Source organism: Chiloscyllium plagiosum, chromosome 28, assembly GCF_004010195.1.
Source record: "Chiloscyllium plagiosum isolate BGI_BamShark_2017 chromosome 28, ASM401019v2, whole genome shotgun sequence".
NCBI lineage: Eukaryota > Metazoa > Chordata > Chondrichthyes > Orectolobiformes > Hemiscylliidae > Chiloscyllium > Chiloscyllium plagiosum.
The window spans coordinates 14054954-14073240 of record NC_057737.1 but is presented as its reverse complement, the minus strand read 5'-3'; the positions used below and the strand labels follow the sequence as shown (position 1 = coordinate 14073240).

Below are 18287 nucleotides of genomic sequence, written 5' to 3'. Positions count from 1 at the left end.
CTTTCATTTTTGGGCATTGATTTTAGAGTCCACCCTGGACTGATTAGAATGGAAGACTTTAATTCTCTTGTGGTCATAAAGATCCTACATGAAATAATTTCATACAATCTCATCACAGTTCCTTGTGGGTTTAAGATAGCAGTAGGGAATTGCTCAGAATTTGACACTTCAGCAACGATGGTCAATGAGTATTTTTCCAAAACTGGAACAGAGTACGGGTGACTTTACCTTGATATTGCATCAGATTTGGAGTGCTTAATGCAAGGAGCTAAAAATGGGGTCAGGCAGTTTGTTTAATGAAAACACTTGAAATTGCAGCCATTTAAAGTAGCAGTCTTGCTATAGTTTCAGGCTGTATGCCTGTAAAAGAATATTGAGGCAGAAGTAAAATTGTGGGATGAAGTTGTACTTGAAGTTTAAAACTATGCTGTAACACAGCAGTCCTGCAAAATGCCAAACTCGTGGGCAGGAGCAAAAATTACTATGAGCTATTGAAAATGTGGTCAGTTACTGAGTTTTAACTTTGCTACTGATGATTCACTAAAACTTAAGTAACTTTGATTAAAATGGCAACATTATAATCTGTCAATATCCTGTCATTGGCTAACTCAAAGGAGTAAAAGCAAAAACACTTGGGAGGTTTTTGATATCCAGGGACTACCTGTGGTTTTAAAGAAAATTCAACCAACTGCTAAATTTGTACAATGTATGTTGGTGCTCTTTCGCTCATAGACTGTAAAGTGTTAGTTACTTGGGAGTACTTTTGATAAGATTTTATCTAATGCAAGGCTTCAAAAGTGTCCTGGGAGTGGCAGCGTTGTCCTGGTATGAATATGTTGTGTACTAATCTATGTATTTTACTTTTCTGTAGAATGTGTTTTTATTAATATCTAGGTTTTATATTTGATAACTACTATGTGGCAAGGAATCTTTTATTAAGAGTTAAAGATTGGTCTGTTTTAGGGTTGGCACATTTGATTTCATGCACTTTTACCTCAAATGCTGTCCAGTAAACATTTGAACTCTAGCTCGAAATTTCCATTCACTGACATCGGTGCAGACATTACAACTTAAAATTTTTGCTGCTTATTTTGTTAGTAATATGACAAACCTTAATAGTTTCAACTGCCTGAGTTTGCTTTTTTAATTTAGATTTTCCTCCCATGGATGCCACTTTTTCCCTCGCATCCCCCTTCAGGGGAGGACTTCACTACAGCTACTGTCAATGCCACTCCACAATTGGCCAGCAGGAAACGCAATTGAAATGGGGAGAGTTGGATCCTGCCTGCTTTCCTGCCACCTCACCCCACCTGACATGGAATGCCTTGCTACTGCGTGGCGCTTCATCTAGCAGCCCAGTTGAGAACTGACAAAACTTACCAAACTGAGGCAAGTGAGTTGGAGTGACAGGCAGCCTTGGGACTCAAAACTTGCAAGCTTCGTTTGCAAGGCTATTGGGTTGCCTGTGGTCTTTTTGTTTAAGGGGGGGGGGAGTGAACTTACAGAAAGATTGAGGGGTTATATCTGGCAGTGTTCCTGCTAATACTGCTTAATGATGTGCATTTCAGTGGCATTTAATAAATTTGAGGGGAAACCGCTGGTTGTTTACCTTACTATGATAGTATCTGCCCAGCATTTCCGTTTGAGAGATCCCTGTGCCAACTTCATTAATTGCTAAATTTTACTTTTATATTTTTATTTGAATTATTCAATGGAGATTTCTTTGACACAATTTCAATTTCTGTTAGTTCGATGATCAGTTACAAATCTGTCTAAATTCTGATTTGCTAGTTTTTACTCAGCTACTTCTATTTTTAAAAAAAAGTGTAACTATCAATCTCCATGGTGTTGCACGGGATGGTCAAACAAGTCTTCAGGTGAATCAGAAGTTGATGTGGGTAATTGGAGCACGGTACGCAGCTGTAATTCAGTCACCATTTCAAAGTTATCTATTTGATCCTTATTTTTATGTTTCTGTGATAAATGATTGTGCTGCAAAATTCAAAATGCAACACGTTCCAAAAGTATAATTCAAGCGTTACAAGTTTGCATCAGCAATTTTGTTATAAGTGTGACTGAACATATTTATTACAGAGAAGGTTGATAGGAAATTTGTGCAGGTGTAAGATTTTTAACACATCATAGATTATACCTTTTTATACCTGCTGACTCTGGTAAATTGCACTAGTCGCCTCGAGACTTTCATAAGCTCCAAAAAGCTGCAGATCCCCATAACTGTACTTGCAACAGCACAGAGGAATTTTTTCTTTATGACCTTTCATAGCAACATCTTTGGACACCCACTGGTGACTGAAAATAAACTCAGCTGTGTACCTGCTAATAGAATTCAATTGTGAAGTTAGCTGCTGCTGTGATTCTCTCAAACTATTGGGAGTTTCACATCTTTGCCAGTTCTTTTAAAAGGTTTTTGTTTGATTCAAATATGGGGACAAATGCTGATGAGAAAATGTAGAACGAAAGTTAGTCGTCCTTGTAATTCTTCTAATTCCACCCAATGTTGAACTGTTTCAAGCTTTCAGTGCCCTTTGCAACTCCCTCTTTGTTGCCCCTTCCAATTTTTATTTTGCTTTACCCCAAATAGAAAAGTTTTTTTGTTTAACGCCTTTGTGCTATATCTTCATTTACCACAATACCATAAAATAATTACCTGACTTTTGACCGCTCCATGAATGGCTTTTTGGTTGCAAATATCTAATTTATTACTACCCCTCATTTCTTTTACTTCAGTGAATATTACTTAATTTCCTGAAGATTTTGTATTTGTCCCTTATTGACCTAAAAAAAATTTCCACGTTTCCTCTCTTTTATAAAGTTTAACATTAATATGTCATACTGTTCACCCTACCATAATGTTTCGGTATTACAGCTTTATCTTAAATAATGAAAGCAGTTTACCTAAACTCTAATTATTTATTTATATTGATGAATACGGTTAATAATTCTTAGTGCCCTATTATTAACTGGCACTTTGTGCTAATTACTACTTTCTTGTACAACTATGTGATATTGATTTCCACTTATGTGCACTGTATCTGAATGGAACTTTTTTTGTGCATAGTTCTGCAGGGACCAATTCCTCAAGACATTTGGAATTGAAATTGTTAAAAGTGGATGTGAGCTAAACATTTTATTCCAAAAAGATAGAAATGTTTGTCAATGGAATTGTGTACATAATGTCAGTTTACTTTTCTGCCAAGCTTTGAATATTCACACTGCTAATCAATATATTTGCATATCTGAAACACTTTACTAGTTGGTTAACTTTAATATTAGTAATGAAAATGCCAAGAAATAGTCTTCATTATTACCAGAATCTAAAATTTAGAAACAAGAACTGTGATGCAAGTCTGTTTATCTTAATTTATTTGGGATGGAGAAAGAAGACCATCTTTAAATATTTTTATTTTGTACTGTAAAAAGCTTTAAATTTTTAAAGACTACTCGTTTGCTAATTTTTTTTTTCACTTTTCTCCTTCAAAATCCTTTATTCTTCCAGACACTGCTGAGGCTTGCCACACTCCAGCACCTGCTGTAAGTCCAATGAATATAGTTAGGCCTGTGGAGAGTGTGCCTTTTCTGTCCCAGGTCTTGCCAACATCTCCACCATGGTGAAAGATATTGGATGCAAGTGCTACTGTGTCAACAGCTGAATTAGGATTTTATTACCCAGTAGGTATGCTGATGCCTAAAGTGAATTAAACCCAGGATCTTCAGTTAATTCTACCAAGAATATGAAGAGATGTTGAGCGGTCTTTCTCCAGACAGGGGGAGAAATCAATTTTGTGGTTTTTCTAACTATGTAAAATTATGGTCTAATGTCCAGACTCTGGATTTATTGACTAGTTAAAAGGTAGATTATACATATTTTTGTGTCATTCCTATACCTCCTGGGTTGGTGATATGTGCTGAAAAGTGGACACACATGCTAATGTCTAAATACGTACATAGACAAAGTGATTCTATTAATGGATCCCATTCTGTCAGAGCAAGAACACAAAATTAATAAGGCTGAGGAATTGTCTGTCACTTATTTGGTTGCATATCCTCTACTGCTCATTGTTGCATCTGTTTGTACAATTTGAACTGACTACACTGGGGAAGGACAGACTTCAAGAAAAATTAACAGTTCTGAGGTTGAAAACCTGGAATGTGCTGGTATTTGACATGTTACATCATATGTGCGCTTTTCTCAGAACCTATAAACCCACAAATTATTTCCTATATAAATTAGACTAAAGTTGTAACCTTGTTTTAAAGAATGCTTTGAATCACATTGGTGTTACATTGCACTAGTGTATAAGTTGTTCCCCTATATTAATGAGGGCTGGAAAATGAGCATCAAATATAAGCAGGTGCTGTTTCTTACTGTACTGTTTCTTCTGTGATTATAGTAATTTGGTTTTGCTCCTAAGTTGAAATGTTATAGAAATATTATCTATCTTATGCATTTTATTTTGTTCTTCAAATGTGGAATTTGAGGTTTTTTTTAAAGATGCAATATTAGGATCTTGTTTCTCTGGCAAACATGTATGGAAATGACTACTTGTCCTGTCTCCACAGACTGTTAATTTTGGATCCAATCAACAGACAATGTTCCTACAAAAAAAAATAGTAGGTCATTATGTCACATTAACACTCAGGTGGAAAGGATGGAGAACTTGAACCATGTCAATTAAACCCAGGTTATAAATTAGTTTTCTTTTTAGAAAGGAAGTGGTAATCACAGTTTTAGCATTGCCTCTCCTGAAATTATTAATATCAAGGCAAATGAAAGTGATCATCTCTCAGTTTGTACAGGTCCCTTGGTATCTCATGTAATTGAAAGTACAGAATCATGACTCTGTATTTGGATTCATCTTTCTGGTTAAATTGCCGAGAAGATCGTTCCTTCAATGCATGCTTTCATTGTGTTGGATTGCTATTTTGCTTCATGATGACATTTGCAGAGCCCTCCGAAAACCTATGGAAACTAGTAAATTTACAAATATGTTTAAAATATTTTGTGGATTTAGTGGGTAATTAACCTTTACAAACCAAGAAGAAAGGTGTTAGGTAACGGAGGCAAAACAAATAGGCAGACTTCCCATTCCTGATTTTTATTCAGTTACCTTCAGTAGGGAATATGTGGATTGGGACTAGTGACAATATTGAGCTTGGAAATAGTGTCAAGGTACTCTGTGGTGGGATAATCAGCTGCTGTCCAAGGTCTCCGGTCAAACATGAAACTTGGACAATTCACTGAGGTACCAAATGGAATCCATTACCTGCAAGTATATGGCAGTAGGTGTCTTTATCTTATCTCCAAGAGAGAAACTTTATAAAGATTAAAAATATAAATTTTTTGAGTTGTGCACTTTATTGAATTGCTCATTTTTCTTTCCATAAGTGAAATATTATTTGGTTTTTGTCATTCTGCCAGCATATGATATACCAGCTAGTGTAAGAAAAGCACCTGCCCAGGATTTTACTGTTGGATGTTTAATGGCCAGTCTGTGGGATCTAAAGCCAGATGTAACTTTTTATCCCTTTCAATCTTAAATATCCAGGATTTTGGGAATAATTTCCTAACTATACATTTCCAAAACACAGCTTAACACAATTCAAGAAATTCTGGTTTCACAGTTTGGCTTTTTACTTTGTTTTTATCTCTTTGGTAATATTTTTAGTAAGGTACTGTATTAGGCTGCAATTTAATTACAAATCACAGCATTTGGATATCTAACTAGTATCTAATTCTAACACCAAAATTGTACTATATTCATGAACCATGCAATATTATAACCTATTGTTTAATTTGGCAAAGAACTGATTTGCCTCCTATTTTAATGATCTCAATTCCCATTTATGGAAATTCCCTAACTGAACATTCTCTCAAATGTACATGTTACCTCTTTAGTTTACTCACCCATTCCTTTCCATTCTACTGATTTTGAATATCCACAGCTCATAACTATATTTTGATAAATGTACTACATTAGTGAATTTTAATGTCAATTTTACCTTGATTGCCATTCATTGTAGTGTATTCCGAATCTGTTTTCTAGCCAAAACAGGGCTTCCTCTAACATCAGCCCTCTGGCCAACCCTTTCCCAATTCTTCATATGGACCTTAGCAGATTATGGTACAGGAAGTGAGATCAATTTTCATTTTTTTTTTAGAAAGGTGCCTTTTGGGGGATGAAGTACAAATTGAAGCACATTGCTTGCTTTAAAATATTGCTTTTACTGGAATTGTAAAATTTTGATCAATTTGTGTGAAGAAAATTGAAGTGCTTTGGCTTCAAATCACTTTAAAAAAAAATATATATATATATAATTAACGTTATGGGAAGAGCCAGTAACCAGAAATGGACAAGATTTCATATTTGACTTTTTTTAGAATTTTAAAACTAAAGTTTTGCAGCATCTTCACGTCTTTTGTGCAATTAATGATTATGAAACAGAAGAATAAGTTCCATTTCCCAATACCATTTGCTTTTCACGCATGCATGTTGAAAAACTGTTTACAACTGCGCTCTGTACAGCAGTGCTGCTTACTACCTCTACACTTTTTCCACATTGGAAAACAAAGCACCATGACCAATTGTACATTTTAGAAAATCGTTGAAGAATTATGCATCTATTGTAAATTTAGGATATTCTCAAACTTACTATTTTTGTTAAAATTATGCATTGTGTATATTTGTAATGCATTGACTTAAGCTTTATTTTGCTTTTCTTTATTACCTAGCTTTACAATTAATTATGTACTAAAAAATGAATACTTTTGCTGTTTCTGTGACTGCAAGATACTGTCTTATTTTCCAAATTAAAGTATCAGTTTTAGGTTCTTTGATCTCTTTTAATATAAAGAAAAGTCCAGTATGTATAGGGAACTAAAACCCTGTTCTATACCTCCTAGACATGAGAAATATTTTTAAAATTTACAATAGCAATTAAATAATTGAAGCCACCAGTTTGTTGCACTGTTTCTAATGTTTATGAGATGTGGCATTGTTGTCAGTACCTCAAAGTAAGATGGGATTATGATATCTCAATGCAAGTTCATTTACCAAACAGTGATTTAGCAAAGGTTGATTGAGAACTGATAACATTAAGCTCTGAATAGTTGTCAACTAATTGTGGTAGATATTTTTCATGTGTAGATAATGCAGGAGCAGAGTGGTTACATGACTGGCTGAGTGATCTAAAGGCTTCGTTGTTGATCTGAAGAAATTGATTCAAATCATGTCAGCTGGAAGTATAATTAAATAATTATTTTTTTACACTGTTTTATATAGACATGAATTAAATAAAACAATCAGTAATTGTGAAGATGAAGCTGCTAGATGAACCTTTTTACAGCTCACCCAATTCATTAATGATCTTTTTTTAAAGAAAAAAGCCTTGTCACCTTTAACTGGACTGGCCTGATGTGACTCCAGACCTATTACACAGTTAACTGCGTTCTGAAATGGCCCAGCAAACCACTGTATTGTAAAGGAGGCAGCTTACAATCCTCTCCTTGCAGACAATTGGGAATGAGAAATCAATGCTGGCCTTAGTGGTGTTATCCTTCTCTGGTGAATGAATGAGGTTTTAAAAAATAATAAAACTTGATACACTATTGATAGTAGAAGAAAAACAACGGATTTATGTGTAACAGTGACAACTATAAAAGGCTTCCCAATAAAGGTTTGGCTTTTCTTTGAAAGACACAGAAGCACTCTTTTTTTTGTTCCCCTGTACAACGTACAATTCACAGAATGTTGATCTGCTTCAACCTCTGTACTACTGCTGCTCAGTAACAGACTTAAAAGCTGATCAAAACTAGCCTCATGTATCCCACCACTTGTTCATCACCCACAATATGGAACGTTCTTGGTATCAGTTCAGTACCTCATCAGCTAATGTACTGAAGATAAATTTTAGAACTTAATGTATGTAGTGCTGCAGGCCTAAACGCACAATCCTATTGACAATAACAGTGCATTAGGATTTTAACATTCTAAACCAAAATGTTGTCCACTGTAGGTACATTTTGACATGTTCAGGTTGGAGCATAAATGCAGTGGGAATGCATTTTATTTCATTTTTGTGTAAAATAAAAATTAATGTAGGTGATATTAGATCAATACAGTGCAAAATTGGGAGTTTTGATGTTGTTCTTGACTGTAGTGTTATCATCTCTGGAGTTCACAGAAGTGGAAACGTGAGGTTATATCTACCTAACATGACTCTTTCTACATTTAAAATTGCTTTGAGTCTTGTGCTGTAATTCTTTTTAAACTGATAGTAAATAGAAGTTATTGTTGAAATGTGAAAAGCCAGTGTCGTCAAAATTTTCAACTGTAGCAATGTTTCCTCTTTGGTTCCTTGTTTTATTTCCTCCTCTCTTGGTCCACCAAAGAGAATGGGTAGCTGCCAGGAGGTATATAGAACTATTCCATCCCTTAATCATCTTGCTCCCTCAACCAACCTGGATTAGCCCCTGCCTGATAGAATAGTTTTTAAAACTCCTGTCTGAGTTATATCTTACAGCTAGTCACTAATTGCCTGCCTATGTTCATGGTAAAATTGATGTGGTCCTACTTTTGGTAAGGAAGGAAAAGTAAGGGAGATTATTGGACATGATAGCCTAGCGATTCTATACTAGATGAGCAGTTTAGAAGTTGGGAGTTCACAGCTCACCTTGGCAATTTGAATGCATTTGAAAGTTTTAATTAGTGGACTAGCATCAGAAAACTACCAAAGATGTTGAATTAACAATATATCATCTGTTCCACTTAAATTCTTCAAGAAACTTCCCACCCCTTCTAAATTCAGTTTACTCCAGCCCCTTTTACCGGGTTGACTCTTAATGCCCTCAGCAATTTGGGGATGAGTAATACATCATTGCCTTGCTTGCAATCCTCGGATTGAGAAAGGAAATGCAAACATGCAAGGGCTTTTAGGGAAATGGAAAATAAGTTGTCAGATATTTGTCACTAGCTCAAGCCAACTGAAGTGTTGTCAGCACCTTTATGAATTCAAATCGACATTATATTCTGTCTGCTAATAAGCATTTTATGGGCTGTAAAAGTGATGTTCTGAAATTGAAAGTGGAAGTACATTTTTGAAATTCAGAAGGATGAGGTGGTTTTGCATCTGGCAATTTAATTTACACGTGCAAAGTGGGCTTCCCATAGTTTCAGTTTTGAAAATTAAAGTGTCTGATTATAAATGGTTAACATTGATTAAACCTAATTTGCACTGATAAAATTGTCTTTCCCTTTTTTAATGCTTTTGGTGAAGATGCAACACTCACTAAGTGCTATAATAGAGTATAAAGTTGGGGCTAGCTCGATCATTTAGGAATGAAATCAGAATATAGTAGAAATTGGAAATTACCTTTCAGCGAATGGCTGAGACCGCTTCAAAGCTAAAATTGGTAGCTGTTTGTAGGGCATGGATTTCCAGGGCTAAGGAGTTGAGGTACAGATCAAGTATGATCTATGAGACAGCCAGCATGCAGTGCTCATTATCCAGTATTTTAAATATATAAAGAGGGAGACTAAATGGCAACAAAAGACCAATATTTGTTGAGTTATGTAAAGAATGGTCAGAAGTGGAATTATGTTTTGGTGAGCTGTAGTTTGCATTTCATTCACCTTTCCCAGTTAGTAAATCTGGAACAGTGGAGCATTTTAACCTTACACCCCTCTATTGACCAATCTCTGCTAAAAATACTTGTCCTGTTGGGATACAAGTCCAAGGGAAAACATTGAAATTACTTTTGTACAATTAAATTCCCTTTTGATAAATGGGAGGTGGGAGAGATTTTATTTAAAAATAAAGTGAGTATAAAACTTTTGGGATGTCTGTTAGTTAGCAAAGTTGTAATATCATGACATATTCCCTGTTCAACTTTCTGCTTTTGGTGTAACTTGGCCTTTCACTTATGGAAGTAATCTGTAACTTGGCCTTTTCCCTTTTTTAGGAGAAAGTGAGGCCTGCAGATGCTGGAGATCAGAGCCGAAAATGTGTTGCTGGAAAAGCGCAGCAGGTCAGGAAGAAATTGCTCAGATGCTGCCTGGCCTGCTGTGCTCACTGTGCAGGGAGTGTGGAACCAGAGATTACAGTTTGAGTAAGGGCCATGAGAATTATTTCAACTCAAAAGACCTTAAATTGTTAATTCTCTGCACAAAGAAATTGGCATGTTCAAGACAAATTGACAGAATTTTTGGTGTAGAGAATTGAGATTTTGGAATAGGGTGACAAAATGTAACCAAGGAAAATGATCAGCTAAGATTAAATGAGGAAACAGACTTGGTCGGGAGAATGGCCTCTTCCTGCTGTGAATTCTCTAAATAGGGAGCTGACTTTAAATAGGTCTGGAAGTAATCTCCATATGCGGTAATGCTGTATTCTAGGTAGTGCTGCAGGAGCTGAGTTGCTAAGCAACATTGTCATACAGCACTTTGATTCTTGCTTCGGATTTGAATGAGCCTGAAATGTCTCTTTGAAGGAAAGTTGCCAATTGCCTGATATTTTCTCCATGAGCATGGGATATTGTATCGTAGATTATTAATCATGAAGAAAAGTCACTTTCTGGTTTTTATTAAAAGAATCATGATCACTAAAGGATCTGCTTTTGAACCTGTTTTCAGGAAAGATTCAGTTCCCATTATCTGGCACCAGGTTTTTTTTCTCTTGGTGAGCCAGAAATTATGATCAGCCCGTACCAAATCTTAGTAAATTACTAAGATTATAAATCTTAGTAAATCCTTTGTGTTTGTTCATATCCACAATCAACTAGAATTTTTATTCAATGGTAGGTGATTCTCTTTGCTATTTCATATCCTCTTCTGGTCACATTCATGAGTAATGCCAAGACCAATTCAACCAGAAATTGTATCTTAACTACTATGGGTTTGTACCAACACGTATATCAAGATATGTTGAAAGCATTATTTTAAAGCATTGTACTGAAATCCTCTGAAATACATTTGGGAAATATGCAGCAGCTATTATAGGTTTGTGTTTTTTTTAAAATTTCCTATGAATTTTACCAAATAGCACTCGGTACAGAGTTCATCATGTAGTAATGAGTATGTACAACATCACTTTCATTTCAGTACGCAACAGAAAGCCTTTCGTGTGAACATGAAACCATAGGATACAAAGTAAAGGATTATGTACTCTACACCATGGAGTTTAAGGAACAGACAATGTGCAATTTAATCTGTACAAATAAAATTGTTGCATATCAAAGCAGAATTTACTTAAACAATTCTCAATATGATTTATAATAAAGATGTAATATTTGCACGGTTTATAGAATCTATATAGAATTTTTAGCTATACTACAGTAATGTCTGAAAAGATCTAGGAGTGCCAGTGCTAAGACTGTGTAGCTTCCCAAACAACAATTTTTTTAAAAATAAAAATAACTAAAACATAAGATGTATGCTGTAAAAAAAAAAATTAATAGATTCCTGAAAGTGATTTCAAGAGCTAACTTTTGCAATTAATTGCCCTGCAACCTTCCTGATCAGACCACATCCTTCATAAATCACTCCAAGATGTTCATCATTCTCTCTTTATTTTAGACCCTTGCCTGGACTGCAGGGATTGGGGTGGGTGGGATTGAATGTGATTTCATCCAACATATATTTGCAGTAAGATTCTCATTAGAATTTCCAGCGATGACCGTTGTTGCGATGCACTGGACACTGTTGGATTGTTAGCCCTGGTATTCAGTGCTTTTTCAGATCTTGCTTATGATTTTATAAGTTTTTTTTAATGATCAGGTTTTTGCAAAAGTACTGCATTTGTTTTGCTAACTGCTTGAAGTCATGTCTTGTGCAGTGAAGACACCTGCTGCCATACCTTCAGTCTGCTTGTGTTAAATTCTTACAACTACCTTTTATGTCTACTGCTCTGCCTAGTATTTGCATATAGTACAAAATTGTGTCAAGATTAAAAGAAAAAAATTCCTGTTCTATTCTTGTGTTCTGATAACTTTGGCTTTTTATATATCTTGTGCTGTATATTCAGTGTAACTTTTAGCAGGAAGAAAATGATACCTGACCATAGATTTGTAGATAACCTGTTCAGTATGTATTATTGAAACTTTGAATAAATTTTTTTTGTTATGAGATATGACTCACTTTTTCTATTCAAATGAATTAATTGGAATATTGGTGAGTTCTTTCTGGGTAGGCTTTTGGCCAATTCTTTGAGAATTGTTTTTGGAACCTGAATTTCTATATCTATACAGTTTTTTACCAATTAACTAAACCATCTAATTCAGGACTACTTGATGCAATTACTGAGTATGAGTTACTGGAATTAAATTACTCTGATATGCACATCGTGGCTATCAGTTATGCTATCATTGGAAAAGTCCAGACATATATCTGCTTAGTTTCACAACTATCAAGAATAGAAGCAGTCTGACTCAAGTTTGGGATATAGACAGACCCTAACCTCACACCTTTAATGCATTGTCTAAGCTGAGATGTCACTTTTCTTTTATTAAAACCTTAATTTATCTTGGGAATGTGACTTGAAAGAAGTTTTAGGATTTGCATATTAATGAATCAAAACGTGCATCTAAGTAATTAAAGACGTACCAGCAATTTAGATTTGTATCAGTTGTATGACACTTTGATCTTTTGCTATAAATTCTGTGTCCTATGATCCTGCCCCACTTAGCTACCTGATGAAGGAGCAGCGCTCTGAAAGCTGTTGCTTCCAAATAAACCTGTTGGACTATAACCTAGTGTTGTGAGAGTTTTTACTTTGTCCATCCCAGTCCAACACCGGCATCTCCTCATCAAGAATTCATGCAAGCAGAAGCCTCAGAATTTTTTTTAAACCTGCTGTAACTGGTAACTAGTGGCACCAAGTTAAAATATTAGGCATTTTTATCATTGCTTCCTCTGTCAAACATTTCTATGCTTTCTCAATTCCTGTGTGTTATTTTGTCATAAGACACTTTCTCAGTAACCACTAGGTGGTGTGAGAGACTAGTCAGTAATGCTATTTATCTCCATTATTTTCTCGTTCCTGTATTGCTGATGAAGATGGGATCATTTTCTGGCAGTCTCAGAAAACTTGATGCAAATGGGGTACAGTTGACTCTGTACAACATATGAAGAATCTGAAATGTGGTAGAGGCAGGTTCAATTGGGGCATTCAAGAAAATATTGGCAGATTAGAATAGAATTTGAATTGAAATAATGTGCAAGTGTCTGGGAGAAATAAGGCAGGAGGTTGGCACTAGATAAAGCTCATTTCAAGAGCAGGTGCAGATGTGATGGACCAAACGTTGTCCTTCTGCACTATTAGAATTGAGTGTTTCAGGTCACATTTACCAGTAAATGGTCACTGTGTCCAATTTGGAAGCAAGATCGTTGCATGTATGTCAATAACACTGGATATCCAAGGCTGTTGCAGCTTATATTGAGCACTTGTGCCTTGAATGTTGTTAAAAGCTCCGGTCACTCCACAGGTGTGAAGCCCGTTGGGGCTTGATCAGAGATAGTACTTAAAGGTCCGTCTTAAGAATGGAAGGAGGGGTAGGGGAGGACAGGTTTTGGAAGGAAATTTCAGAGCATCGGATCTTGACAGCTGATGGCATACCAATTCTTGCCAAGGTTTATCACTACCTTTTTTTTTATTCCAGTTGCGTGTATCTCCAGTATTTTTGCCCTGACTGTTTTAATGACCACAAAATCCTGGTAGCGGTGTGGCAGAACTGAAGATGTATTGAATTCCTTGAAGCAATACTTGTTTAGTCACAATAATCTCTACTGATTAGAGATTGGGTGCTTTTTTTGTGGCAGGGGGTATTGGTTGAAGCCCCTTAAATCATCATCCCCTACCTTCACAACTGAGATTTTTTTTCCTATTTAATATAAGGAGTCCATTTATCATTGATTCACTCATTGATTTGATTATATATTCACTATTAATTTTACTGACCCATAATTTCTGTTGGTAACAATTCATTGCTAATAGGAAAAGTGTAAAGTTGTCCATTTGATAATCTTGCATGCTTAATAGTGTTTTAATTATTTTATGCTATCTTTTATGGATCCCAATTATGTTGCTAAAGGTTAATGCTGTTTAAAACAATCCATATATTTGTAGCATATGTGATGAAAGCTTTAATAGTTGTGTATATCTTTTTAAGAGTTAAATAAGATTTGAAATTAGTGGCATATGGTTTACTTTTATGAAAGGATTTATGTATTAACTAGGTCTAGTTTCCAGTGACATGATTTTAAACCAGTATGTTTTAGCAGTTGAAGAGGTTTTTTTTGAAAATGGGATATGGATTGTAGTACAATCAGATCAAGGTTCTCATTTTATGTTGCAAATATTCAAAAACCATAATGAACAGTTTGAGAATAAAATGCTATACATCATCATATCACTCACAGTCTGAAGGTGCTTTGAAAATTTGACATCAAACCTTGAAAAGCATAAATAAAACATATTGTCAGGAATGACTCAATAATTGGAATAAAGGGATTCCTTTATGGTTTGTGTTTAGGGATGTTCCTAATCAATCCACAGGATTCAGTCTTTCTAAACTGATATTTGGGTTTAAGGAGACTACCTAAAATCATTAAAGAAAAATGGATAAAGTTAAGCTCAGAGACTTTATTTCCCACTGAGTTTTGAGTTTGAGGAAACCTCAACAAAGCTTGAGAGCTAACTGAGAAGGATTTGAAGAGTGCTGAACAAACAATGTAAGCGAAAGTAGATCAAAAAGGCCAAAGTTTGGAATTTTGTTGCTGGAAACAGTTTTAGTACTGCTACCTGTCTCTAGGGAACCATTACCAGCAAGTTTCACTGGACGTGGTCAAATCAAAAAGAAACTCCAAATAAATTGTGGAGTAAATACTTCAGATTTGAATGAGATTCTGAGTATGTCATGTGAATATGTTAAATATATATGGTGATAGGGAGAAAGTGTATTCATGGTCTTGGAAAAAAAGGAATGAAACAGAAACATAAGAATAACGAGAATAAATCAGAAATTAAAAATTCAGGAGTTGCTCTGCCAGCAATGAGATTGGATAATAGATGTGCTTAAAAGGTTAGGTAAAATATGCAATCTTCCAGCAGACTATTGAAGTGAGTCAGTCTGTTACAGAATCATGAAATGATTTGTGTGCTAGGTCTTGGCTGATCAAGAGGGGCATGGTGGCGCAGTGGTTAGCACTGCTACCTCTCAGTGCCCGGGACCTGAGCTCAATTCCAATCTCTGACAACTGTCTGTGTGGAGTTTACCAAAACAAAAAATACTTGTGGGCCACACAGTGGGACAAGATTAAGCAGCACCAAAAGAAGTGATAGTAAAGGCTGTTTTGCAATTTTTTCATGTCTGGCATCAAATGCTACTTTTTGCATTCTGTTGACATAAGTGGGTTTGATTGGAAATTTATTTCAAGCTTCAGCACTGTCATAATGCCTTTTGAAAGCAGAATATTTGAATGGATGCAAAAAGGTCAAGTGCCTTTAACAACTTCAATTTTGCTGACAACAGCACCGTTTTAACAGCCTTGAATTATGAGACACGATTTAAACTGGCTGTCAATGCCAGCAACATTGGTGTGGGTGCTACTTTACTACAGGATGACAAGATCAAGAGTTAAAGAAACTAATCACATGTCCATAGAAATATTTGATGGTTGAGAAAGAGAAGTTGAACCTTGTGTTGGCGCTACATAATTTTGAAATATACATCAACAATGTGGAAGAAATTGTTACTTACTTCTTGTGATGTTGGGGCAAGAATCTATGGTTCTTTTGATCTTGCTTAGTCCTCCTGTCAAATAATTATTAAAAGGTCCTTCATATGCCTGGAAATTAAAATTATGAAGTGGTCACTTTAACAACAGCGTATTTATTTCACTGCACTGTTTTCCACATGTGGACTTATGTAAAATATGGATGCCATGAAACTCATTGTATGTTTAATGTCAATACGTTACTACTGTTAACATGACCAATCATTTCAATCCTATTTCTGATGGGAAATGAAAATTCCTCCATGGTACACCCTCATTATTCTTTTGTAGGGCAGGAGGGAGAGCTGTGATGGCAAGTTTGAGATTTAGAGATTTTTAAAAATAGAATTTGGATATCAATCTAGTGTGTTGATCTGTTTTTGGTTTGTGAAATGGATTTAAAAAGTAACTAGATCAGTCTTTCTGTAACCCTAACTTTAAACTAGTGTATGCCAGAGAGCAGATGATTCAACGGCCTTTTGGAGTGTTAATAGAAATGTATTTATTTTGTGGGTGTTTACAAGAGGGGAGAGAAAAGGTTGCTGTTTTAGAGTAATCAAAACTTGCTTTTTAGTTTCATAAACTCCAGAGATTAGGAAGTTTTGGGCATTTGGAAGAATGCCTAGCTGAAATCTACCAGAAATATGTTTGAGGCAAAGGAGATGGTTCAAGTAAGAAAACAGATTATGTCCATGAAAGAGTATGAGTTGTGAAGCTACCAGACTTGAGTGTTTGGTTGGAAATGTAAAGAATGTGAAAAGCCTAAGTGCCAGTTGTGTAACTATTTACAGAAGAGGTTTTACAGCTCTTCAGACTGAAACAGAGAGGAAACTGTGGGAAGGTAGAGAAGTGATTGCTGGGCCTCTTGCTGAAATATTTGTATCATCGATAGTCACCAGTGAGATGCCGGAAGACTGGAGGTTGGCCAACACGGTGCCACTCTTTAAGAAGGGTAGTAAGGACAAGGCAGGGAACTATAGACCAGTGACCCTAATATCGGTGGTGGGCAAGTTGTTGGAGGTAATCCTGAGGGACAGGATGTACATGTATTTGAAAAGGTAAGGACTGATTAGGGATAGTCAACATGGCTTTGTGCGTAGGAAATCCGGTCTCACAAACTTGATTGATTGAGTTTTTTGAAGAAGTAACAAAGAGGATTGAAGAGGGCAGGAGGGTAGATGTGATCTAGATGGACTTCAGTAAGGCGTTTGACAAGGTTCCCCATGAGAGAATGGTTAGCAAGGTTAGATCTCACGGAATACAGGGAGAACTAGCCATTTGGATACAGAACTGACTCGAAGGTAGAAGACAGAGGGTGATGGTGGAGGGTTGTTTTTCAGACTGGAGGCCTGTGACCAGTAGAATGCCACAAGGATTGGTGCTGGGTCCTCTACTTCTCATCATTTACATAAATGATTTGGATGCGAGTATAAGACGTACAGTTAGTAAGTTTGCAGATGACACCAAAATTGGAGATGTTGCAGTTGCACAGTTATGGACCAGACCAGACTCCCTCAAAATATCTTGAGGTAGCCCAGACTCGAACTAATTGCTTTATTTAAAAGGATATTCCAGGAGTGATGCAGCCGATCAAACCACTTAGCTTTAAACAAAATAATTTATTTAAACACTATCGATGAAACATGAACAAAAGAAAACAGAATTTTGAATAACTTAACCAACACAATATTGCAACTTAACCAAATTGTTTCAATTCCCACACCATCCCATGAACACACCCCTTGGCAAAAGGTACATTCCATCACAGCTTCGAACAGGCAGGAGAGATTTCAGAGAGAAGAACCACGACATATCCTCTAGCTGTCTTCGCCTATCCCCACTTCGCAACCCTGCCCTCACCTTCTCCTTTATCTGCAGCTCCCCTCACATCCCACTGAAGAAGGGTCACACCTGAACCATTGACTTCTGCACCTCCTGATGCTGCTTGGCTTGCTGTGTTTTCCAGGGAAAACATCCCCAGCCTGTTCAGCCTCTCCCTACAGCTCAAATCCTCCAAATCTGGCAGCACCCTTTCAAGTTTTACAACATCTTTCCCATAGGAAGGAGACTAGAATTGCACACAATATTCCAACAGTGGACTAACCAATGTCCTGTACAGCCGCAACATGACCTCCCAACTCTTGTACTCAATACTCTGACCAATAAAGGAAAGTGTACCAAACGCCTTCTTCACTATCCTATCTACCTGCGACTCCACTTTCAAGGAGTTATGAATCTGCCAATTTTGGTGTCATCTGTAAACTTACTAACTATACCTCTTATGTTCACATCCAAATCATTTATGTAAATGACAAAAGGTAGTGGACCCAGCACCGATCCTTGTGGTACACCACTGGTCACAGGCCTCCAGTTTGAAAAATGACCCTCCATCACCACCCTCTGTCTTCTACCTTTGAGCCAGTTCTGTATCCAAATGGCTAGTGCTCCCTGTATTCCATGAGATCTAACCTTGCTAACCAGTCTCCCATGGGAAATCTT

The 18287-nt window shown here is 36.3% G+C and overlaps 1 protein-coding gene across 4 annotated transcripts in view; it reads left to right on the top strand.

Moving 5' to 3' along the window:
- LOC122563974 (vascular endothelial zinc finger 1-like) overlaps nt 1-12140 on the top strand; it is a 46878-nt gene extending 34738 nt beyond the window's left edge. Inside the window, exons 6-7 of one of the 4 annotated variants that reach the window (XM_043718353.1) lie at nt 1153-1389; nt 3518-3636. In XM_043718353.1, coding sequence (XP_043574288.1) covers nt 1153-1370 — 218 coding nt within the window. In that variant the 3' untranslated portion in view covers nt 1371-1389; nt 3518-3636. Of the gene's footprint in view, nt 1-1152 lie in introns of all 4 variants that reach the window. The other 3 variants (XM_043718354.1, XM_043718355.1, XM_043718356.1) reach the window with 3 other exon arrangements.
- Nucleotides 12141-18287: the final 6147 nt, after the last annotated feature.